Here is a 26,014-nt window from a genome sequence, read left to right as displayed (position 1 = left end):
ACAGAGAACATAATTTTTTGGATGAATTGAATGAAGCATCCTGGAATATATGTGAAACACGGGAGGAGACAGTGTTGTAGTCTGCTGGAGAACTTGTTCAGTTCAGCAAATTGAACTTCAAGAAAGGAATGTGGGAAATAGTCCCAAGGAGAGCAATGAGAAGAACCAGAGGTCTAGAAAATAAAAGGAAGATTGAAAGCAGTGCTTCTTTTTTAACATAAAGAAAACTGAAACAGTTTTCAAATAGAAAAGGCTGTTACAAAGTGAAAACGAACAATCTGCTTTTTGTATCCATGATGAAAGGGACAAGAAATAAGGGGTAAAAATTACAGCAATGAAATATTAGAATTGATTTTGGGAAAAGCTTTTTAAATTTAAGAACAGCACTGGAAGAGACTGTCTAAGGAGCAACCATCACTGGAGACCTTTAGTTACAGGTTACACAAATTGCTGTCAGGACTCATGTGGCTGTCATTGAATTTTTTCTTGAGACAGTAGAAGCAGAAAGGACTAAATAACCTCCCAAGGCCCCTTCCAGTCTTATTTTCTATGATTCTGTATTTGAGGAGACAAGAAATGGGAAATAACCTATGTAGTTAAAGACTTTGATAGCACTCAGCTTTATATTAACAAAAATCTGATATCCCAAACATCCAAAGGGCTTAAATTTCCAAGAAAACTGCCTAACTAATAAAGGCTTGGCTGCTTTTGAGTTAAAACAAAACAAAAAATGACTGTTATGGAAGCTTATTTACAAGCATGCATCAGTTGGTTTCAACTACATTCAGTTCTGTATTGAACTTGTAGTTCAGTATTGAGCTTGTAGTTACAGAATACTCTGCTCTTTCCAAGTTCATCCTGAAAAATCAGATTTGTCTAGCCAGCACAAGCTAAATCTGTCTAGCTTGGATCGGTGATGAGTCTGTGAGGAAATGATTACTGTCAAGTACCTTAAGGATCTTCATCTGAAGAGCAGAAAGGAAATATTTTAGGATGGCCCTTATTGATTGTTTAAGGCTTGAACTTTATTACACAAGACACTGAAAACTGTATCAGATGATGACTTAGCAAATAAACACTCTACTTACTGATTTTATTGTATTCCAAATCCACCTAAGGTTGTTCAAGTACAAAATACCTGCCTCAGTAAAACAGATCTGTTTATTACGGCTGGGTGAATGTTTCCATCGGGACGGCTTTCTAACAGAACTCCATTTTCCTAATAGAGAATTAGCAATGAAATGCCTCACTTCAGGTTCTTGCAACTCAGAATGGAACATTTTGCTTTGCCAAACTTAACAGAAGAGCTTTTACATGAACTTGTAAAACTTTGTTTTCCAGGCATGGCATTTCCTTTCAGCAGCAGTCCCCACTTTTTACCCTGTCTGTACCCTTCACACAAACACCTTTATGTGATGCAAAGAAATAAATGTAGGCTAGAAGAACTCCCTTTGGGACAGAAACTTTGCATTACACTTGAGTGATAAAATGCAGTGAACTGAAAAGAACAATATTTAAAGTTTTTGAAAATACTGAATAAATACTGCTTGCTTATAATTACGCAGTTTTTCCCTACTACTTATTATCTTTCCTAGCCTATATGCCTTAAGCACGATTCACAAGAATATCCATGGCAGGTATATTCAGGGCAGTTAGTTCAGTCTTTGTATGCCAATCAAGCATTATTCTCACTGCCTGGGCTTCCAATATATTAGGCAAAAAGTGCCAGCTGCAGTGGCATCTTCTATGCTTTTGTTGCTTGTCCAGCAAAAAACAAATTGGAAAATGTTTGCTATTACATATGGGAGAGCACATGCTTAAAAGTGAGCACTGCTCAAATGATGACGTAATTAGGGCAACAGATGAACTGTTTAGTGAATTTAGTAAAAACAGTCCACAGTGCTGTGTCACTATTTGTAGCAGAATGGTGTTACTGCCCGTAGCTGATAATAACAGCTGGGAGTGCTGCAACCCACCACCTCTGCCCTGTTCAGCCTGGTCACAGACATCACAGGAGCACTGGCACCTCCCCTTACCTGCAAAGCAGCCACAGTGAGAAGAATGTGTTCAGCCACACTCTTCCTGCAGGGAGAGAAGAACCTCAGGGACCACTGAGGAGGTGCAATTAGCAAGATGACATTATCCCAGACTAGCATCATCAGTCAGGTCAGAAGCATAGTGCACCATAAGAGGAGGTCCTGTTTCCATTCATCTAGACTAAAATGGTATGGGATGTTTGCCTCTCTTTTCCTTTTCTCTTGTTGTTCTGCACAAAAGCCTGCCAGCTCTGACGGCCCTCCAAGATCTCTTTACTCACCTCTGCTCAGGTTCCAGGGCATGGAACAAAGTTAAGCCTTCAATTACTAAAATTTCCCAAACATTTATCTGCACGGGGCCTTACGTAGTATTAAAATGGGGAGGTGGTGAGCTTAATATTTGCCTGCATATTTGCTGGGGAAGGCAGGGAATGTACTTATTCTCCAATTACAAGTGACACCAAGAGAAAAATATTTTCATCTTATATAACTCCACTTTGATGGTAGAAAGAGAACCAAAAGGTCTTTTATGTCTTTCTCCTCCATGTATCTAGAAACTATATAACTAGAAGTGACAGCTGAAAGATTCCAGTACTGAAAAACAGAAGACTCAATAAATGAATCTTGTTAAGATGATGCGGTATGATGCCATAAAGTCTCATCCATCTTTCCATTCAGAAGCTACCCTTCTCCAACAAGCACAACTTTAATCCACAGCACCACACTGCTTGAGACCAATAAAGAAAGGCTATGAACAGGATAATATCCTTACCTGCTAACATGGTTCTCAGCCTTACTGAAGAAGCCTTTTCCCAGTCCCCACACTATTTACAGGATTTCTTGAGGAACAACACTGAAATACTGCAAGGGAAGAACCCAATGACTTCACTGGAACACACAAGCTTTCGTGTGTTCACCACCTGCTTTGCTCTGGAAGCCATGGGCATGGAACACAGGTCCAGCTACTGTCAGATGGTAACTGGAAAAAAAAGCAGCCCTCAGAACACTGTCAGAACTCTGCTGCCACAGTGTGAGAGCATTAAGGAAAGCATGTGAAAGAAAAAAGAAATAGAAGTGGATAAGGGTAATGTTCCACAGAAAAACTGAGATGAGTAGCAGAAATGGGAGCCAGATTAGGGCCTAAGCATCCCATTTAGCACTAGATTGCACTTCCTGCTCAAAGCAGGTGGGTGCTGCAATCAGGAATAGTGAGAGCTCTTCAAAGGTCAGGGCTGGAATCAGCACCAAGCAGCAAAGATGCAGCTAATGAGCTGGTTCCAGACATGCAGCACACAGGGTCTGATTCTTCAAAACACAGAGAGCTCTCAATGCCATTTTGTCTCTGGAGTGGACCTATTACTATACATATACATAAAGAAAAAGAAAAAAAAAAAAAAAGAATTTTCCCCAAAGGAAGATGGAAAAAATAAAACCCTCCATTGTAGAAACACTTTATAAGAAATTCCACAGTATAAATAAGAAGTGACAATAAACTTTTCCCTCCGTTAGCTTAATATTCATGAAGTGCCATTTTAATGTGTTCAGGCACAATGTTCCCACATCCTTGGCATGGAGCACTGTTATATATCCAGGAAAGACAGCTCTCACATCTACAAAAGCTTACTTGGTATAAGCCCAATGTACAATATTACCTTACATTATCTGTTTTGCTCAATCTATCCTGGTACACAATTTCTTAAGCAGATCTACAGTACTTACATTGTTCAAAGACTAACAAGCAAAAAAAAAACAAAAGCTGCCTTAGTCATTGTTTGGCCAGAATTTTCCATTTAAATCTTTTAATCTTTTCTGGTCAACCAGAGCATCCATCCACTATCATTATTCACATCTCAACAATGTTTCCATGCTTTCACTGAGAAAATGGGTTAAACCACACCACTTTGCTGTAGTTGGTATGGACAGCATAATGAATGGGACTTAGTAGGAGCAATGCATGCTCCTTTACACAATTGTTTTCCTGTCATCTAGACACGGTCAGACCTGAAAGGAGTTCTAACTCTCAGTGTTAACTATCCTATATTGAGCAGGTTCTTGCCTGAAGTCCTGTTCCAAGCACAAATAACCCAGTGCCACTCTTGATGGTTCTACTATAAAGCAGACAAACAAGATACAATGCCCAGTGTACAAAATAAAGAGGCAGATACCGAAAAGCACATTGCTAAAGAATGCATGTTGAACCCACAGTGAGTCCCAGAATCACCATTCTGCTGTTCCCAGGCAGGAACTGTTCTGCCTGGCTCGTGTCCTTCATTTGTAAGGCACTAAAAAGGAGAAGATTAATGAAGAAAACTAGCTCATGCAGAAAGTAATGTTGTTTCCTATATTATACTATCCTCTCTTCTTCTTCTTCCTTCCCCCAGAGCAATTTGAGAGGTCTGAACCCCTCAGCTAACCCATACTACTTTATTTTGTATTATGAGCAATGTTAACAGTACTAAACCAGGAAAAGTATTTCCTTAACTCCCCAGTCACTCTGTCAACAGTGTCTGCATGTTTTTTATATTACAGTCTCCAAATATCTCACATTGTTTTGGCATCTGCAACCCCAACACCTTTCAGTGTACACTTCTGCATGCAGGCTATTGATAGGAATTACTAAGGGTAAGAATTATTTCTCAGGTGTATCCGAAAGGAAAGGTAGATTACAGAGATCTGCCCAGGATCCTGTTAATCTCTTACAAAGCCACAGAGAAATGTGAAGTTCTAAACTGCTGTTTCTACACTGTGTTAGTTTTGCCTAGTTAAGCTAACTTGTATCTTAAAGGCAGGGAAGAAGAATCACAGAATCATGAAAAAGCCCAGGTTCAGAGGGACCTCAAAAGATCCAACTCTTAATGGAAAAGAGAGCCTAGATGAAATTAACCAGCATCCTGAACAAATAAAGCAATTTGGATAATCAGTTTCTTGTGGCATTTCTCACTGCATATGTAGAAGTATTATATTCTGGGAAATTAAATACTTAAATTAGCTTGAAGCAAGAGGAGAAATAAAGCTCCTTGTGGTTAACTGCATCTGTTGACATTTGCCTGCATATTCTTGTAAGAAGTATAGGAAGCACAGTAATTGCTAGCAAATAGCAGTTGAAGGCATTTCTCTGGTACAGGAAAGCATTAGGACTACTCTGGGACCACGTTGTACCACTTATCAAAAGCTTAGGGCTGGAGGTTCATCCTAATGTCCTAGGATACTTTTTATGAGGAAAAAAGTAAGGACAGCAAGAGAAAATATGTACACTGGCACATTTGGCTTTAACCCATACTCCTGATTTAATGGAACAGATTTTATTAATAATGCTTTCCCAGTGCCAGAAGGCAGTATGCTGAGGAAAGGGCTGCTGTTCAACGTTTCCAACTTTGCGTAGCTGGGCAACTGAGCAGGTTCCAGATACTGGCAGGAAGTTTTGACACTAGTGCAGATTCTGGAAATGGACAGATAACTATATATATATTCAGTATAAGCATCACTTCAACATACATTTAATCATACATACCTAGACACATTCTCATTTCAGTCCAGCCCAACACTAGATTACAGATTAAGGATCAAAGACTAAGTAACTCTCACACAATGGGAACCATATCTAAGCCTTGTAAATAGTGACTATGAAAAGAGTGTGTGTGTCTTGGTGCATAACCGACTGAACATGAAATGCCTTTGTTAAGCAGTTACTATGAGGGCTAATGGGATTCTTCAGTATTTAAGTAGGAAGCAATCAAGAAAGTACAGAGAAAAGACACTAAGTGTATATAGCACTAGTGAAACCATTTAATGATACTCTGGTTTGTTATCTTGTCCATGCTTTTAAAAAGACATTGAAAAACGTCAACGAGCACAGAAAAGAGCTACAGTGATTTCAAGTCTCAATATCATGCATTATGTTAGGCGAGCTATCTAATAAGTTTCACCAAATGGAAGGTTATGAGCTGATCCAACCTACACGCTCCAGCAATCTAGATGGAGAGGCTTAATGACAGAAGATGCATCCTTTAATTTAGGGGACATAAGCATAATCAAGGGTAATCACATATATGGCTAGACAAATTATAACTATTCAATCTGGATGTAAGGTACAGTTTCACAGTGAGCTAATTAAACAGTGAATTCTTTAAATCATATTACGATAAATTAATGGCTTTAAAAATAAAAATAAATAAATAAATAAATAAATAATATATTGATACAAAAGGCCATCAAAGCCCTAAGAAAGCAATAGTTTATTTTAAATGCTTAGCTTATAGAATTTATGAAGTATGAACATTTTTGCTGTCAGATATAAATACATGAAGAATGTAAGTGCTTATATCACAAGAGGATGACAAAGTACTTTGCAATCTGTGAGAACAAAAGAGGATGCTGATCAGCTACCAGGAATAAATATGCTTTATTTCTAATTTCACAGACCTGGGTCACTTGCTCTAAAGAGTCTTAAATGAGCTGAATTGAGGAGATTTCTGTTCCACTGAGGTTTATTTTTAATCTTGGAATAACAGAAAGCTAGCAGAAGAATAAAGGAATATTAATGTTGTGTTCATGTTTTAAAAAGTCAAACAGAACAAGATTTTTAACTGTAGAAGGCTTTAGCCTGTAGGAAACATCGGCCCTGGAGGAAATAACACAAAAGCTTCTATCCAATATGCTTTATAAAAATATTAAAGGATAGGAATACAATACTTAATATCATTAGATCTTCCTGTGTAAAAAGACTTTCTGTCAAATAAACCTGATATCATTTGAATGACAATAGTAACAGCATAGATGAAACACTTTTAAAGTCATTTGACTGAATATCACAAGAGAGTTATTATTAAATTAGCACCACACAAGAGCTAAACAGGACATATTAGATACAGATAGTCTTCAGCTGACATTTTTGAAGTAGTCATCAGTAGGGCATCACTAATGAAAAGAGGCATTTCTAATACACCATATGGATTCATATTTGGTGTGAAAGTATTAAACATTTTATCAAATTTCTGCAAGTAAATATAAAAAGCACTGAAGCTAATACTTGAAGGGATGACCAACTCTGGCAGGGTGCTAAATACCTTTAAAAGACAGAGCAATCACACAGAGTCATACATAGAGCATGGTAGTCTACGCCCTTCCAACTCAAACAAATTTAAGAATAGTTGAATACAAAAGTGGATGCTCATAAGTGAACTTATGAGCATGGATTACCAACCCTGACTATAGAAGCAGGAAGGAGAAGGTATGAAGTAGCTGCACAAAGCAGAGACATTGAAAACAATTTGGGAAACATCAGAGGAGTAAGTGTGAGTGCTATAGCCAAAAGGGCCTGTTCATTCTCAGAAAACATGATTAGAATAAGCAATATGAGTTGTACTGTGATGTTACTTGTGTGGCATCAGTAAGATAAGCACTAAAACACTACACTTCATGTCAACATTTGCTTAAATAAAGAACTCTAAAAATTGCAAGAAAATATCAAGCAGATTCAACATTATTTGAGAACTATACTATAAACCTTACAGTAAGAGACAAGGAATTGCATCTGTTTAGTTTTTCAAAAGGCAGATAAAAGGACATAATTAAGGTGAAGAAGGACAAAACACTAGATTTCTGAAGCACTTTTGTTCCAGTATTGAACTTCATCACAAGAACAAACATCTGGGAGCTACTGATAGAGGCTCCAACTGGATATTAAAGTCCAATGTCTTTTAAATGTAGGGGACAAATTAGACTTCCCAGAAATTTACAGAGGAAAGCAATTGATTCTTTTAACACCTTCACATCAAAACCAGTTAAACAAAACTCTCAAAAAGAAGACTTGAAACTATCAAACAGTGTCAGGGAAGTACAAAAAATTAAGGCTTGATACTTGTTGCTGATGAGCACTGACACTACGCATAGAATAAGAAAAGTTAGATATTGACTGAATGAAGAGTAAAACATTCTTTCTGTAGAATCATGGAATCATTATGGTTGGAAAAGATCACCAAGATTATCAAGTTTAACCATCAACCCATTGCCACCATACCCTCTAAACCATGTCCCTTAGTCTTAAAAGCCTCTGACTTATTGGAGAACCTTACATGCCACAAATCACTCAAGTAAAAACAGGAGAGATGACTACAGATTAATTTTGAGTAGTAGGCATTTGTTTTCTATTGAGTTGAACAGCAGAATAAGCTCCCGGCTTCTATTCCTGATCCTGCTACTCACCTGTTGGACAATTTTTCCACAATTTATCTCATGATCTCTTAGTTGAGGAAATCAATAATTAACTAATAGTGGCAATTCAATCTCATTTTCCAAATAAAAATGGTGCTTTTGGGGATTTTCTTTTTGTTAACTCTCCAGTATCCAGCATGCAGAGAAACCCAGGGGCAAGGACAAGCCTTACTTCTCCTTAAAACACATTTAGCTGAAGCACCAAATGGAACACAGACAATGAGAAGCACGGTACTGTGGTGAGTAGCTCTTTGTAGAAACAATTTTGGGTTAAAACAGCAGAGAGAACAATGGCACTTCTGGCAGGAGAAAATGGACAAGGTGATCTAGTAGGCGTTTAGTATTTCTAATATCTATGATTCTCTCGAGTCTGTCTTTTTTTACCCCTTTTTTACACAGCACCAGTCCACATTTTTGAGGCAGTAAAAAACTCTCCTTGTTTTTTAAGTTTCTGTTAAAGGGCAACCTAACATAGATTCAGCACTCAGAAAAAATGGCCCAGCTGGGCAGTAATAAACTTCCTTAGCAGTTACATTCACAGTTACAGCCCTGGGGATAGGAATACACGTAATCACAAAATTAGTACTAGATGGAGAGATCCTCAGGCCTAAGTGAAAGCCTGGGAATGTCTACCTACTGCTTTCACAGCCCATACTGATTTGGAAAGATTTCCTCACCGCAAACAAATCTCCCTCCAAGACTTACAGAATACCTGATTCCAAGCAGAGAATAATCACTCAGAACAGAAGAGCAAGCCATCTTTGCAATACAGCTCGGAGGTAGTTTTACAGCTCCACTTGTTAACATCCTCATTTAGGATTGATTTTTTGGGGGACTTTAACTATTACAAATGAGTAAAGGAGCCTGAACAACCTTATCTTGTATTACTCTGCAGTGATTCAATCTAGTCTTATTGCTTGTCGCAGTTAAAGCAACTTCCTCAAATACATCCTATCTGATGCACAACTAGCAAATATTTAAACATACCAACCTCCATACTGCATCTGACTGGCATCCAGTATCTGAAAATACCCATGCAAATCTAACAGCTACTCTTCTAAAACTGTTTTTACAGATTCCATCAGTTTGGGCATCAGAGATTTTACATGCAGAAGGTGATGTCTTCATATTTTACAGAACATCTAGGATGTTTATTTACTCCCTGCAATTACACCCCTTAGCAAGGATTGCCATTAGTCCACTACTTGTTCTATTTGTTTTTATTTGTTTGAATTTCACCTCACCTTTGTCATTTGAGGTTCTGTTTGAAAACAGACAGTTCCTTTTGATTCCTCTCCCATGCCATGCATGATTTCATCATATCCTCCTAGCCAATTTTGTCATGAAGAGCCATATAAGGCCTGTTTGGCCATTCCTTGTAAAGTAAGTCTCTCTTCTATCTCTGGTGATCCTTGTTGATTTTATCTCCAGGCTGACAATATCTTTTTGAGATTAAAAGAACAGAACTGCATCTAGCAGAGCAGTTTTATTTAATGACATATATATCTTCCGTATTGTTCTCTATTCCATTCCTACCTTCTCATAATGCTAGATGTGTTTATTTCACCAATATTTACCACTGAGCAAATATCATTGAAAACTTCCTTATTAAAACATCAGAATCAACCTGAAGTTCGCTACTGCTTATGGAAAATTATTATTTTCTTTCCATTCTAACATGTATTTCTTTTTGTATTTACATACAATTAATTTCATCTTGGATTTTCATTCAGTATTTCAGCATTAATAGGTCATCCTCTGTAGTTCTACAGATAATCCTCACCCAAATATGATCATTCTCCTAGCAAAATACATGCCTTCCCCATACACATCCCTTTTTATTTATAATTCCATTAATGAATCTTCAGACCTTCAGAGCAATGAACCCATCGCTCTCCCCAGTGAGGCATTTCCATGAGAAAACCATTTAGTCCTACATTGTTTCTTACCTTCCAAACAGTTCTTCCACTGCACAAGGCCCTATTTTTTTGCCTATTGTTTTTTTGTTTTTTTTTTTTACTTTTTGAAGAACCTTTTGGCAAGAGGCCTAACTGAAACACTATTGAAAGGTATGAGCAGTAGAGAATATCCAAAATTGGAAAGGACCCATGAGGATCACCGATTCAACTCCTGGCTCCACACAGGTCTACTAGTGTTGTTACATCATAAGTCTAAGAGCATTTTCCAAACACTTCTTGAACTGTACTACTGATTGCACTAACTACTGCCCCAGGGAGCCTGCTTTAGTGCCCAAAAGGTACACCTACTTCTATCACATAGGGTATGTCTACCAAAAATCTCTTGTCCCTACACCTACTGATGTATCAATAAATCCCCAAGGAATTTCCTGGCTGCCTCAGTTAAAATGCAATGCTACTACTAGTCATTAAGTCCTTGGCAACTTTATTAAAGATAATGCTCCACTTCTTACCAAAAGGTGTCCTCATACAAATGAAATATTTCCATAAGCTCTAGATGTAAAACCACTGTCTGAAAGATTTTCCTGAGGCAAAGGGAACATAAGAACTTATTTGTCCTTCTCCACAGGTTGCACTGGCAAATCCAGTCACCAGGGACAACAGAGAAACAGAACTGGGACTGAATTTTAGAAAACTTGTGTGGAAATCAGCCATGGTTTCCACAGACACAAAACTCATAAGAAGGGATAGAATTGATTTATAAAACACACTCAAAGTCAAGGCTGTCATCTGAATTATTAATGTGCAATGTATAGACTTTATGTGAAGTTCACAGTTGAGATGAAAGTTATTAACCTAATAACTTATATGCATAATTAATTTCTCTTGTGATATACGATTTGTGAAGTTCTAACAAAATGTGTCACGGTGGCTGTAAACAGGGAAACTAGCCTGAAGCCAGAAGAACTAAGCATATGCTAATTAAGAGAACATACTAGAAATACATACTAAGAAAAAAAAAGGAGAAGGAAGAAAACGCTGCATTTCTATGTGATCTCCTAGCAAACAGTCAGGATTAGGAAGTAAGTTCTGACAAGGTGAGACAATCAAGCACACCATAGTCAGGTAGAAGAAAAAGAAGGCATTTACTGTTCTTGCCAACACATAAAAGAGCAGCTTCAGGACAAATCAGCCCTGAAATACAAACTGAGAAAATGAAGGAAAGTGCTGATAGCTTGATCAGTTACCTGAACAATGAAGCAGTGGAGGAAGAACCCATTCTTAAACACGGGAACAATGTGTACTTCTGAAGCCGTGCTTTGTAATCAACTTCAGCATAGCAATTAATTGTTTAAATGTTACCTGGAGAAAATAAATTAACTGGACATTCCTAGACACAGTTTCCACTCAAGAAAGATGACAAGCACAGAATCTGTGTCCTTTAAGAGCAACTAGTCACAAGCATCATAGCCAGACAAACTATGAGAAAGCTACATCTGTGCTACAGATAATTTTCTTCATAGTTCTTTGCACCTTCAGAGAAGGATGATGCAACTGGCTCTTCCTTTGGGGGCTCCAGAGACTCAAAGACTTCTCATTCAGTAAGCAGCAATAAAACTGTTATAAGGCAGATACAGAAAACTAGTCATCACAGTGACCCCCACCATCACTATTGAGTGGATGGATGTTTCACTGGTGGTCATAAGAACTGTGGGCTTGGAGTCAAATGTGTAACAAGTAATACAGTATAAAGATTATTGTGGGTTTTTCTGATGTTTATTTTTTCTTTGTTTGTTTTAATGTTTTGACTTTAACCTCATCATCTCATTTGCTGGGTAGATATCCTAACATTGCCATTGAATGCTTGAATGAAAACCATATCAGAAATTTAAAAGAGGACTGGCAGTTAAATAAATCAAAAGTTATCCCTTTTCCTACCCACTCAGAGAGCAGCCATGCTGAGCTGACATTATACAAAAGTATCCCAGTACCAAGCCCTTCAGGATCTGCTACTCTTCTAAGTCAGCAGGTAACAATGCAAGAAAAAATGCTTTGTTTCTCCATTTTGTTGCTTTCGTGCTCAATGCAAGAATCTTCCCAGAAGTGCAGCAACCAAAGCTGAGCAAAAGGTTTTCCTTTCAGAGCCTGGTCACAAATGTTCCAGCAGTTAGCCCACTCCCAATTGTTAACATGAGAATTTCTGTGCCGCCCCTCAAGTATTTCACAGCAATATCTTAGTTGCCTCAAGCATTCTGAATTCCATTCCTACATCTTTTCTTTGACAAAAGTTCAGAAATCAGCAACATATTTATTTTCACATTTGTTCAGGGCATAAAACCTACTGGAGCACTTCACAACCAAAACATGATCAAGGCAGGCAGCTAAGAAGCAGATCAGAATGGGGAGGACCTGATCGGCCTCTTAAAATCACTGGCTTCCTTCACTGTTGCTGCTACCACGTGATGATGGCAAATGCATGAAAAAGCAGATTGCCTGCCTACCTACTGCCCCAGTCAAGGGAACATCTTGCCTCTGGCTGACATCTCACTGCATTTAGCTGTAGAAAAAGAGGGAGATCTCAAGGACAACCAATCCAGCCAGGATGTTCTGCCAAGGCTGCTGTTCCTAGCTGAGGAAATGGCCCTCTCCATTTTCCTCAGCTAGAAAGAGGGGGAGAATATACACCCCCCACACATTATCCTAAAGCCCGCAGGTGCCAGCAATCCAAATAAACGTAGAGCAATTAACAGAATTAACACAGCTTTAAATAGCTTGGCTCACCAGATGCAGGCTCCTAGCAGGGTTCTATAAAATGTAAAGTTATTACAGATAAAACCATTAATCATCTGTTCAGAGACTTGTTCTAGATGCAAAACCCATTCCACTTAAAATGGCTAATAACTAGAAAGAAAGGCACAAATTTAATGGGAATGATTATGCCATTCTCACGCTCCATTTCTAAACAGCATTTTTCATCTCTGCCACTTTTCCCAAACCCATGTTCCTTCTCCTCACTAACACTGATACAGTAAGAAAGCTTCACTGGCATCATCACAACTACCTCTTGGGGTACTACAATGAGACAAAATCTCTCTATCACCTCCAGTCTGGCCAGAGGAGCTTTGTGAGTAGCACAGCATGCATCGCTGCTTTCCTGGATGCACTCAATACTGTTCAGCTGTGTGTCATCAGCTCTTTGCAGCTCACAGATAACCAATGCTCTCTCTCCAGTGTTAAGTGCTTAAGTGCTAAATCTGTGTTTACAAATGAGAAACATTTCAGTTTTCTCCCTTCTGGTGATGTGAAGTCACCATTAGCCATGGTATGCTATATGACAATCCTCCTGATGTCTCCCTGAAACGTGTTAAAATAATCGGATTCCTCATTTTGTTCAGCTATGTCTATATCTTGCAGACTACAAGAAGCAGACGCAGGGGAACATCCTAACTCATCCTTCAGTGCTCATCTTACTATTTCTAGTGCCTCTACTTAGATAATTATATATAGCTCAGAGAGTATAAAAACTTGTGTTAAGCAATTCAGAATTTACATCACTTATATCTTTCCATATATCTGCATTATGCTTACTGATTTGCTTAGGGAACCTAGATATCTGGTAATTCTGAACTAAATCATTTTTGTAAGTACAGCTTGAAAGAGGAAGAACAATGCCAAACCACAAATAATCAGTGTAACAGACAACATCAGTAGTAGAACAGAGAGATTAGAGTCACACAGCAGCAATGACAAGAATTAAAACAGGAAAAAAAAAAACCCACAAAACACCAGATTTGGTTGTATCAGAAAGAGCCCACTCCTTTACCATGCTGTTCCCGTAACAAATGCTGCTTAATTATTGCTTCCTACCCCCTCCTGTCCTGCTCACACTTGACAGCTAGCTGGCTCACTGATGCAGAATAAGCGGTAGACCTGGGAGGAGGAGCCCAGCAGAACCACTCAACACACAAACCTCAGTATCCTTTCTTGCCTCCCTGACAGCTGCAGCAGCTTGGCTCTTCATGATGGGTAGCACAGCTCAGTCTTTCCCCACTGCTCACAGCACACACACACAGACATGTTTCAGAGTCAGGTAAGATTTATTTAGTGGCTGCTGTTCCCAAAAACACAGCACACAAAGCAGAATATAAACGACTATAGCCAAAAGACCACACACTAATTAAAGCTCTAAAAGACAAAACACAGATCCTGCATACCACAAGTGAATGACTCCAACCTACCTGAAAGCACATCTAGAGTGCAATATACACTGTTGGGCTCCTCTGTATTTGAAGACTGAAATAAAATGAGAACTTTAACAGGAGTAAAAATAATTGCCAAGAAGGATGTATCTTTAATGTTCCCAAGTCAGAATGAGAAGGGATTGAGTTAGAAGTTCTAGTCTTAAACCCAGTGGTGCCTGTTCCTGCTAGAGAAATTAGCAAATATTCACCAAATAATTAAAACTGGTTTACTGAAAAGAAAGTGTATTGGGAAACACGTTTACATAGGGACCAGAGACCTTTCAGTTCTTGTGCCTGGAGCAGCTACCCAAAGCAGACGGAAAAGTACTCCTCATATTACAGCTATGTCAAGAGACAGAGGGTGTATCCTGGCACTAGAGGATATTTCAAGCTCTTCATGCTCCATGTCATTAACTCCCTGTTTGCTGAGCTTCCAGTCTCTAAAAATCAAAAAATAAAGTGCATTTTCTTTTTGTCTTCCTTGGTGATAAGCATCCCAGTCACTTCTAGGCAGAAAAGATCTGTTTTATATACATGTACTTAAACGCAGTGCTGTGCTGCTGACAATTCTGGCCTCAGCTATATTTGTCCACCAATACTCTGTAACCTGCCTGAGTTTGTTTATTCCTGAACAGAGATGGATTAGACCACATAAGCGTGCAAAGATTGTTGCTTTAATATCTCCGTTCTTTAGAGCCTGGTTTCGTTACCTTTATTACATGCCCAGAGCACAGGTTATATTGCTCCAATCCCCATTACATTTTCTAAATTTGCCCATATGAATAGAGTTCTACACCTGTAAACGCTCATTCTCTGAACAACAGCACATGGCACATCCCTTGCAGGTACAGAATCTCAGCAGGAGTCAAGTTTATTATGCAGGAAAGAAAAGTCTGCTCCTGATGGTCTTGCTGCAAAGCAAGCCCATATGGCCATAGCACCGGGTCACATGTGGATGGCTCAGTGAGAGCTCCATGCTGTATTATTGCTGCAACCCATCAACTGCTGGCAGCACAGCCCAACAGTGACACCAACCTCTGCTTCTGGATTCTTCTCTGGGTACCTATCCTAGCAACATCTGCAAAGAGACTGTTTGAGGTTACATGTTTTTCTAGCTCCAAAGGTTAGCTTATGAGCATGGCAGTAGTACAAAAAGCTCTGCAAAATAATGTCCCTTGAGCCTTCTGCACAGAAAGTTTATGTATCTGTTTGCTGTACAATGCTCGCTTTAAAATCTATGCTCAGTCTACATATATACTTGATTAATCAGACTTTGGCCAATTAATTACTCTTAGAAACTTTCTACAAGCATATTAACTTCAGGAACACAGCAACACTTAACTACTGACATATGTAGTATGTAGGGACGTGGTTTAGTGGGCAATGTTGGTAGTAGGTAGATGGTTGGACTAGATGATTTTAGTTGTCTTTTCCAACCTTAATGATTCTATGATTATCCTTTAAATCAATTTCCCAACAAAACACACACACTGAGACTGACTGAAAGCTTCTGTCTGCCTACTGATATGAGTTCTCTATATATAAGACACTATTGTAATAAATGTGATCTTAACTCAAAACTGTATTTGTTTAATGTGTATATAGCTACATTACAATGTAAAACAGAACAGCTTGTACTTCTGAGCTTACCCTGGCTAGAATATAGAGTCTTTGCTGTGAATTTAATCTCATTTAGGAAAAAAATTCCATAGATGCAAGGGCAGTTCCTTTTCAACTCAAGAGACATCCCTGCTTTGACTTACGTTTTGTTTTTGAAAGCAAATGAAACATACCACACATACTTGGTTACACACTGAATGATACAATTCTGCACTAATTAGAAGCTAGGGCCACCATCAAAGCAGGCAGGATTCTTGCTTCATGAACTGGGACTAAATCACACACACAGAACCACGTCCTCAACTCCTTGACAATCTTCTGAGTTCTCTCCTTACAAATTGAATAATAATTGAAGTTAGCTTATGTCATTTTGCAGCAAATCCTTATCCAATATCATTATTTCAGCGAAACACTTGCTACGAATGCAAATACGCCAAGCTGACGTAAGTTCTTCCCAGTGTCACACATGAGGCAATAATGCTAGTAGAAACCCTTCTGCTGTAGTGTAGGCAAGAGCTAAGCTATGCAAGGAAAAGAAGCTTTGAATAACTCCCTAGCTAAAGCAAATCTGCAGCACTGGCAGCATGCTAATACACCTGACAAGACTATTGATTTTATTTCCTGTGGCCCAGGCCATTAATCCTTACTAAAAATGTGTCAACATGAGAATGTGAAATATTAACCTCTGGAAAGCATAGAGCACCACATAGTACAGTGAATCTCCCCAAATCCAGCAGAAGTTTAAACTTTAACTGGGCTCATAATTAGAATAAGATAAGTTCCCTTTCTAGTCAGACAGAAGAAATGCACTGCGCTCGTCATGCATTTCCTTCAGCACAAAGAAGCAGAGTAACTCCCATCAGACCCTGCTCGCTTTCAAAAAAGAACTGCAAAGCCAACTGTCTGCTCAGGACTGTTCTCTCTTTGATCAGTGCCCAATCTTGACTCCTATTGCTCTGATTGCTTGTGAGTAGGGGCTGTTCCCTATATTTCCTCACCTGAGAATCTTACTGAGTCTGTTTACTGTGTGAACATTCACAGTGAATCAAGCTCTGTACCAGTGGATTTTGTGCATGAGGTCTTTGTCATTCACAAGGATCACAATTTAGGGGGGGGGGGGGGGGGGAAAGAAAAGAAGAAAAAAAAAAAAAAGCATCAGACACTATGAAAATATACTTCAAATTAAAAATACTATCTGACTATTTCCTGAAAGCTCCCAGAGTAGGATATTCAGCTTTCTTCGTGTTTATAAAGTGGGAAAGTTATGAGAGCATTAAAAAGGAACAAGCTCTGAGACTATAGGAATCATTAGATAGTTTGTGCCCTCTGTATCCAAACTCCTAGAATGATGACATTGCCTTATTGTAGCACAGAGTGCTTTCTTCTCTATATATTTCATCTGTACCACAAAAACCCACCTCTGACCTTTAATCTCCCATAGACACTACATAGAAAGCTGAATCCCGTCTTTTCTATTCTCCTTGGTTTACAGTATGGATGTAGACTTTGTGTTGGGATGATTGCCTTGCCATCATTCTACAAAACAAATGCTCCAGTTTTCTCCGAAAAAAGCCACAAGCAAAATTAACTGAATCAAATGCCTTTTTCAGAAAGGCAGACATTCATCACGCTGTTATACATTAGCATTGAGATCATGAACCACAGAAACCATTTATGGCTGGTTTGAACAACATTACAGAATTTCTCCTACACTTGTGTACAAGGAAAATTTAACTCCAACAGTTATACCTGAGAAAAGAGGGGCAGGCATCATCCACTCTTTTGTGGCTAATATTATGCTGTGTTCATGAAAGCATACACACAAGCAAAACAAGGGAGTCACAGTGCCACTCCTTCCTGGCAGCAGCTATCTGGCAGTGCAACACAAGTTCCTTTGGTAAGATAAAACTGCATTTGAGAATAATCCTCCTCAAAACATTTCTTTTTCAGTGCTGCCAAAGAGCCCAGGAATAGGTGAGCAAGGTGCTTCAGCTCCCAGAGCTTCAGTTCAGAGAACCTCTTGCTCATGTTGGCCTCACATCACTCTCCACACTCACACCAGAAAGCACCAAACATTCTTTACCACACACCACAAAGCATTACACGATTCATAACCAAGCATACAACACCTGTTGGCAGCCATCAAGCGCCTGGGAAGTATCCTCTTGCCCAAATATGCAATCTTATTATACCTTTCCTGATTCTGAGCTAATGCAGAAATGGCAAATGCAAACAAGTCCAGGAATTAAGCTTACAAATACTATTTGATGAGAAAACTTAATGATCTTCCCCCCCATCTTTTTTTTTTTTTGCTTGGTATTGTGGAGTCTCTCCATTTCTTGCTTTGCATCATAGATGCAGAGATCTCAGCTTCCATGTGTGCCCATTCCCACCTCCAAATTAAATCTTCCCAGAAATGTACTTTTTCTTAATCTGTTCACAAATTACAGCAGGAATTGCTCAAAATATTGGCAAATGTCTCCCTTGCTGCCTCTCTCAAGCCACAATATCGGTGTATTTTTACAACACGTGCACTTAAAAACATGATTAAGGTCTTGTTCCACTCAGTGCTCTACAGAGGTGCTGTGTGATGTTAGACTCTCAATAAGAACAGCGATCCACCAATAAAGTGGCAATACAACTGGAATTCAAGAGTGATGGGCACTTAAAAGTGTTACAGGCCACTGGACCTGGAAATCTGGAAATGAGAGTCATCATCATCAGGGCTGTTTGGGATGTCATGGCAAAGAATAGCAATGGGAGGTGAAGATTAAGAACAAGACATTTTGAGGTAATTAATTATATTCATCTTTGTCTATGTTTTGTCTTCCTCTACTCAGTACCATTAGCCTTTCTCTTTCTTTTTATTTTAAATATTAAGGTCACTAATACAGACAAGAAACAGACTGGGCCAAATACAATAGAGTGGTGTTGGATCCCGTGTGCAATTAATGCCATTCACACCTTAATCACCTTCACAGAGCAAAGAAAACCCTCATGCTGAAATTCCTGATTTGCCATTTTCATGTATTTCTGGGGCCCTGTTGAACTGCTGCTCTGGAATGGGATTTTTGGCACACAAATGCTTTTAGGCTATCCAGTCTCTCTGTTAAGTAGGGGTTCTTATAACTGCAGCTTTCTCCACCTACCCTCTTTAAACTTGGGCTGTTTTTCTCATCTTCCATATTTTCAGGCCTCCTTCTACTTGCACCTCCAACCTCCTCCCCAATGCAGCATTCCATCCAAAAAACGTTTTCCCTAACCAGAAATTATATCATCATTAACATTATGCATGCAAAGAGGCCTTAAAAAATAAAAATAAAAAGAGCTGGCTTGCAGATAGCATCCGAAATGCATATGCAGCAAATGGGCACACTCACGAACCATTTGGAAATCTGGCTCCTGGCTGTTAAATTGCAGACAGACATGATCTAAGCTTCTACAGCTTTCTCCCATCATGGCCAGATGGTGCCTGACCCCTGCAATCATTTCTGCCATATTCCACCCATATGCAAACCTCACTACTTTCATCAAGCTGTTACTAACAATAAGCATTCTTAGAAATTGAGATTTTAATAAAGCATTAATAGAAAATGAACAGAAAAACGTGAAGATTTCATACATTCTCTCACACACATCTACTCTTTAGGGATCACCTTAGGCTCTTCTTAAGCATCTCTATCTGCACTAAGCACTTCTCCAAGTAAATCTATCTGAATGGCTGGCTCCCTAATGGAGCCTCGGGAATATTCTGATTTTCTCCCTTCCCTAATGATAAGAGACTGAGATCCACTTTTCCCTTTTTGCTTACACAGCTCAACTTCCCACTCAGCCTCTTTCCTTACTCAACCATTATTACTAGAACCTCCGACCTGAAACTCTCTAGTACATACAAAATATATTGACATTATACTTCTGGTCCTGCCTCTTTCTGGTTGTCCAGAAACCATCCAGGTATTCTTAAATGTTATTAACAGATCCTTTTTCCTTTCTGTCTTTACACAGTGCTTCTCCCTGTTTATCCATTCACTGACTGTTAAAGCAATTCCAATCCTACTCTGACACCCACTGAAGAAAACATTTCTGCTCACTTGTCTCAGATATGTCTCTGTACCTCCTCCTATCCCATCTCTATATTGTTTTCCTCCATGACAAGCAAAATACTGTATTCTCTCCAAGTTCCTCCAGAATAATTTATCTTAATAAAGAGGTCCAGGAAGCCTTAGGTATATTACTGCAAGTAAGGTAATGGAATCTCTTCAATAGAAACCTGCTGTAAGGGAAAGAAGAGACAAGAGAATATATTCTGTGGTGAAAGGAGAATACATTGTTCACACAGTCCAGAAGGAACATGATTACCTTCACCACAGCATGTCCAGATACTGCAAGACCAGAGCCCTAAGACCCTTAGTTCCTCACCAGGAGTTCTCAGGAGATATGTTCCTCCTAATCAAGGCTTAGACTCTGACCACATGAAGCAACAACCCTGCCAGAGCTGCCCATCATCCTCTCACAAACCCTACCAAGCTGCAAAGTTACAAAGAATCATCAGGCACCGTTCCCCATTGCACTTCAGTCCCTGTATGCTTTCTCAGAGGACATAGGAATGCTCCAGGAACCTTTTTAGTCCAAGTCTGGTTGCCGTGCTGTGAGCTGACACAGTCTAGATGAAATATGTGAAGTTATAGGGTGAAATAAAGTCTCATTCCAAAGCCTATATCAATTCCTTCACTTTCCTAGGAAAACAAGATGCCCCCAGGAACAATATTTGTAGTTGTGGTCTATATTCTGCTTTTGTCCAATTTCATGAACAGAGTGCATTTTCTAAATAGTTCAAGTTCCACAAATATTGATTAATGAAGCATTAAGTATTCTTCCCAGATGTAGAGAAAATAAGCTATAGGGATAGTTTTATAAATGTAGTCCCATAGCATGCTGAGAGCCAAATGAGTTCCCCAGTAAAGCAAACTGTGGAGACAGAAACATGACAGACACATAAGCACCAGAGTAGTTCTGCCCTCAGGGACCAAAGAAAGCTGCCCCCAGGGGTCATACTGATCCCTAAAGGCATTCTTGCTTCCTAGGAGCCAGCTCAGCAATTCTGTTCGTAACATGCTGACATATCTTGACATTTCAGGACTAAACAAAGAAAAGACTCAAAAGTACTGCCCTCTATTTCTGTTAGATCTCACACTGATCCTACTACCTTTGTCATGTATTTTCTTCACTAGCAAAATGAGAGAAGAAATCAATCCCAGGAGGAATTTCACAAGGCAAACTCTTTGGCTCAATTTATTCCAAGTTTCACCTGATGAAAGCAGACACTTCTTTGAGAATCCTCCTCAGCCTTTACAGGCTGGCTGTTTGGTCAGACCCTGCTACTCATAAGTATCACTGTTATAGATACATTTCCAGGTTTTATCAGGACACTGAAAGCCACTTAGTCCTCTCCTTCTCCAGTCGCAGCTCCCCATCACCTCCTTTTGCCAAACAAGAACTACGGAAAAGCACAACTGTCAGTTTCCTTATGCATCCTACAGGTATCAGTGCTAACTCATTCTGTGACTTAATGGGTCTGCAGGAACCTTGGGCTAGAAATGCAAAGTGCTAATTACAACATAGCTTGCTTTTGAAATGTTACAGATCTCCATTTATTCCATTTCCAAGTGTCTTCTTCTTACAGCTCTGTGCTACACTTAGGCTTGGTGAGTAACCTATACCAATTTTTTCCTCAGAAGCCAGGTAATGTACATTTTGCATATATTTTCACAGCACCTGAAAGTGTCAGTGGGCCACTACTAAGAGCAGGTTGCTATTATGCAGACTGTAACTCAAGCCCAGTCAGCACTAGTCTGTGTTTACGTCTAGACAGCACCTCATCCACATCTCCTGTCACAACCAAGGCAGGTGACAATGACAAAGTACTTTCTGATTATCTGCATTCTTCCTTTTCCTCTTAAGTAGTTGTTTGGCTTTTCTTCACACGGAGCTTTGTAAGACTGGGATGGCAATGTAAGCAGCTCTTAGCACATTGCATGAGCTAATAGAATACAAATGATTATATAAATAATAAAGCTGCTGAAGATTTTCTTGTCACTGCTTTCTCTGCTCCATTGGCTTGACTTAAAGCACACATAAAAATGGCCTCTGCTAAGTGTTATGCTCATAGCATCCATAAATAAAATTAAGATCCTGATTTAAAGAGACACTAAGAAGCTGCATCTCCTCTTGATTTCAATCAAACTGGGGTGCTCAGTGCCTATGAAAATCAGGCCCAAGGCTCTGTGGATGAAAACGGAAGAATTTGATCTCTGAATGACATTTTCTATTCAGCAGTTTCATTTCTTCTGTAAGATACTCACATACTCATTTCCAGAATATATGCATCCCCTTAACAAATCTAGAGGTCAAGCAAGAAAGCAGAACCAGACCAACAGTCACTGCTCACATCATCAGACTGCACATAAAATAAAATCCCTGACATCGCAAGTCAAGCACATCTGTAGGACAGTAATCTGTCAGGCAGATATACAGCCCCAGAAGAACATTTAGCTCAACATCACTGTTTCCATGAATCTGGCATGAAAACCCAGCTCTGCCATCTCTCTGATATAGATGTCCATACCAGGATATTATGACAACCCTCTTGGATGTATATAGAATTAGATCCACTCAGCCATGCTCCTTAAGACATCTAAGGAGGATTGAAGCACTTCCCTGTAAATGGCTGACAGCCTACAGAAGACACTTCGCATACTACACCACAGGTAAAATCTTTGTAATTCAAGAACCAAAAGTCTGATACTGAATATAAGCTCACGACTTTCATGGTTGATATCTTTTGCCCAGGTGAATATTAAGTTTATCCTTAAAGTGCTGCTGTAGTTATCAGTGTAAAATTCATCATGAGGGAAAGACAGTAAGTGTGTAACAGCAGGCAGGAAAAAGCAATGATTTTGGGAAACCAAAAGCAATGAAACAAACAGTAGTTAATCTGAATCCCCTACCTCTTTGAGGCAGCCCATGAAGTTGTTGCTTACTGGAGAGCCGGGTAAATCAGCAGTACTGGGGCTCCCTCCCACATAGAAGAAGTCATCCGAGCCCAGCATGGTGTAGTCCTCCTGTGTGTAACCCGTGGTGGTAAGGATGCCATCCACAGAGATGGTCACCTGTTCAAGGGACACAACAAAGAAAATCCCAGCAATGACCTTACAATCCTGAAAAGAATGAGTCGCCTCCCTTATATTTTTATGTCAGTTTTATTAAGGATTTTGTTGAGATTTGGTTTGTTTGTTGTTTTTGGGTTGTTTTTTTTTTTTTAGTTCAGCCAAGCTCCATTTTCTGGTCTGCTTCAACCGCAATGGAAATCCTTCAGCATCTGTTTCTTCCCTTTCTAAGGTAGCAACACTTTCAGGCTGAATCAACAATCTACACACTGAGATGCTTTCAATTTTCACAGGCCAGAAAATGGAATTTTCCTTGTAGGAGATTTCTCATATTAGCTGATTTTATGATTAATTAGTTTTTATTTTAATGATTACAGTTAGTTATGGTTGTTAGTTTAAAAGAAAAAAAAAAAGAAACACTAATGAAGACGAAGTTGGTATTTTTTATTTTTTATGTTTCTTTTGCTCACAGCACACTGACAATCATGCATTCAGGGAGGGGTGGGGAAGGGATCTCACTTTCAATACATTATGGATGTGCATGCCGTGTACCTAGATACATACACACCCACCACCCACCCCAAAAAATAAATTTAATTAAAATGGTATTTCATAAATTAACTCAATCAAAACATAAATAGGAAAAAAAATAAAAATAAAATAATTCAAACCACACACCAATGAGAGAAAGAGAGAGAAGCAGAGATGAGGAAGAAAGAAAACACAAAGCGTGCACATACTGCGCTTTGACACATCATGCCATTATACCCGGAGCGCAGAAAGTTGAGAAGTAAAGAAAAAAGCAAAGAGAGAGCAAGAGAGAAAAGAAAACTACTTCACACGTGCATGCAATCAAAAATAAAAATACCAAACAAATTCCAAGATAATAATAAAAAAAAAAAAACTCAAAAACAAACAGGGAAGGACCCAAAATCTCTAATCCCAAATACATGGAGGGTGAAGGGAGCTGGAAGGAGAGGGAGGGAAAGGAGCAAGTGAACTTGATGTGTTTTGTGTAGATGTTGTTAGTGGTTTGAAGGGAAGATGGAGGAAAATAGATTGAGGCTGGTGGGAGACGGGCGAGTCACCAGACGTGGACATGCCATGCAGAGTGTGTACTGAAACAAACAGCCGGCTGAGCTCCTTTTGGCCACGGCAGGTGGAAAGTCAGAGAAAGAGAAAGTGAGAGAGAAGGGGAGGAGAGAGAAAGGAGGGAAGGAAATGGGGAAAGTAGGGAGAAAGAGGACAACTCTGGCCAGTTTGCCTGTAACAGCTGTTGCCACAACAAAAGGATGAGAGAAAAAGAGAGCCTTCACCACCACGGACTAGAGGCCCTGCAATGGTTCTGATCTAAAAGCCTTCAGAGATAAAATAAATAAATAAATAAAAGAAATAAAAACAATCAAAAGGGGAGAAAAAATAATAAGAGGGGAAAAAAAAAAAAAAAAAAAAAAAAAGAAGGGGAAAAAAAAAAAGGGAAGCTAAACTTAAAAGCAAGGCAGAAAAATAAAAGACCACAAAAGAACTAAAGAGGGAAGTGAGGAAACCAATGAAAGAAATTACAAGCCCCATTTCCAGAACAGCTGTGTTCATTGCTTTTGCTCTTCATATTTTCCATTAGGAAAAAAATAAAATAAAATAAAATAAAGAAAAAGAAAAATGTGCTTTTGATGAAACTAAAATAAAATCAAAGGAAGAAGTAAGTATAAAGGAGGGGGGAAAAAGAGGGAGCAGGGGAAGGAAAAGGCAGGTAACACATGGCAAACCCAAAAAAAGAGACAATAAGAATGATATCTACCAGACAATGTAGTTTGTTTACCATAGCGTGTCCAATGCCTGAGTGCTTTGCGGAAAAGGGGGAAGAAAGGAAATTAAAAAATCGTGAACAGAACGATTGTTAATAAAAATAACTAAAAGCAAAGATGAGTCGTTAGGGTGTTAGTACATTAGTTGGTTAGTAAAAATGACACATTGCATGAATGGTCTAGTGTTAGTTCTCCAAAAAAAGGCGTGGGGCGCCTGACACACACAAAGTGAGAGAGGACAATATGACCAGGACTCTATGGGGAGCCATGCCATCTACTCTGTAAAGAAGAAGGGCGCTGCCTAGTCTTCCCACCCCAGTATTAGTCATTAACTTCAATCCTCATACACATTATCCAGGACTGAAGCAAATTTAAAACAGAGCAATACTTACCTTTCAAATGTCCATCAAGGTGCTTCCCCCAAGCAAAAATCTTATGCTAAGAAGCATACACACCAGTTTGTCACTTCTGCACAAACCCAAACATGACTCCTTTCTTTCACCTACCATCACCCCTATATTCTTGCTTGTCTTTCAAGCCTCACTATCCTTAAAAATTGAACCTATACTTAACAGTTTCAGAATCTGTGTATTTCTTTACAGCAGGTAAATTTGTGACTTTCAGGAGAAGCATACAAAAATGCACATACTTGGGTGTGTGTGTCATCTGAGAGTACAGGAGTTCAACCTCCTACAGTAAGGAAGAAATGTGTTGAGGAATTACGTAGGAACAATTGTGTCATTTGAATCAAGAAAACAAAAGATTGTATTTAATGTCTCTCTTGTTATATTACATCTATATTACAGAGCAAGGGGAACTCAGCAATTACTTCTTTTCACTGTGATTAGTAGAGCTACATGGATGCTCTCTAACTTCCCACCGAATATAGATTACAACTCTTTGAATCTGCACATTGTTTCTTGCTTGTTTTTTAAGCTGCTGAGGAACTCAAAACCTTTATGGCAGATTTTGCATGGTGATTAGCTTCAGTGCTAGTATAGAAGCACAGGCTCC

General features: G+C 39.1%; 1 protein-coding gene across 40 annotated transcripts in view; it reads right to left on the bottom strand.

The window, feature by feature from the left end:
• The window catches only part of NRXN3 (neurexin 3), an 887,795-nt gene that overhangs the window by 628,623 nt on the left and 233,158 nt on the right, over window positions 1-26,014 (bottom strand). For 31 of the 40 annotated variants that reach the window (XR_014946731.1, XR_014946732.1, XR_014946734.1 and 28 more), the window contains 2 exons: window positions 25,015-25,038; window positions 23,037-23,198 (listed from right to left, as the gene is read on the bottom strand). Coding sequence is in view for 31 of the 40 variants with exons in the window: in XM_085549250.1 (XP_085405376.1) it covers window positions 23,037-23,198; window positions 25,015-25,038 (186 nt within the window). In the remaining 9 variants the exon portion in view is untranslated. The remainder of the gene's footprint in view (window positions 1-23,036; window positions 23,199-25,014; window positions 25,039-26,014) is intronic. The other 9 variants (XR_014946738.1, XM_085549252.1, XM_085549256.1 and 6 more) reach the window with 1 other exon arrangement.

The sequence above is a fragment of the Coturnix japonica genome, chromosome 5, assembly GCF_054131305.1.
Source record: "Coturnix japonica strain WE chromosome 5, WE-NBRP24, whole genome shotgun sequence".
NCBI lineage: Eukaryota > Metazoa > Chordata > Aves > Galliformes > Phasianidae > Coturnix > Coturnix japonica.
The sequence above is the reverse complement of the archived record's forward strand: the minus strand, read 5'-3'. Positions and strand labels throughout refer to the sequence as shown.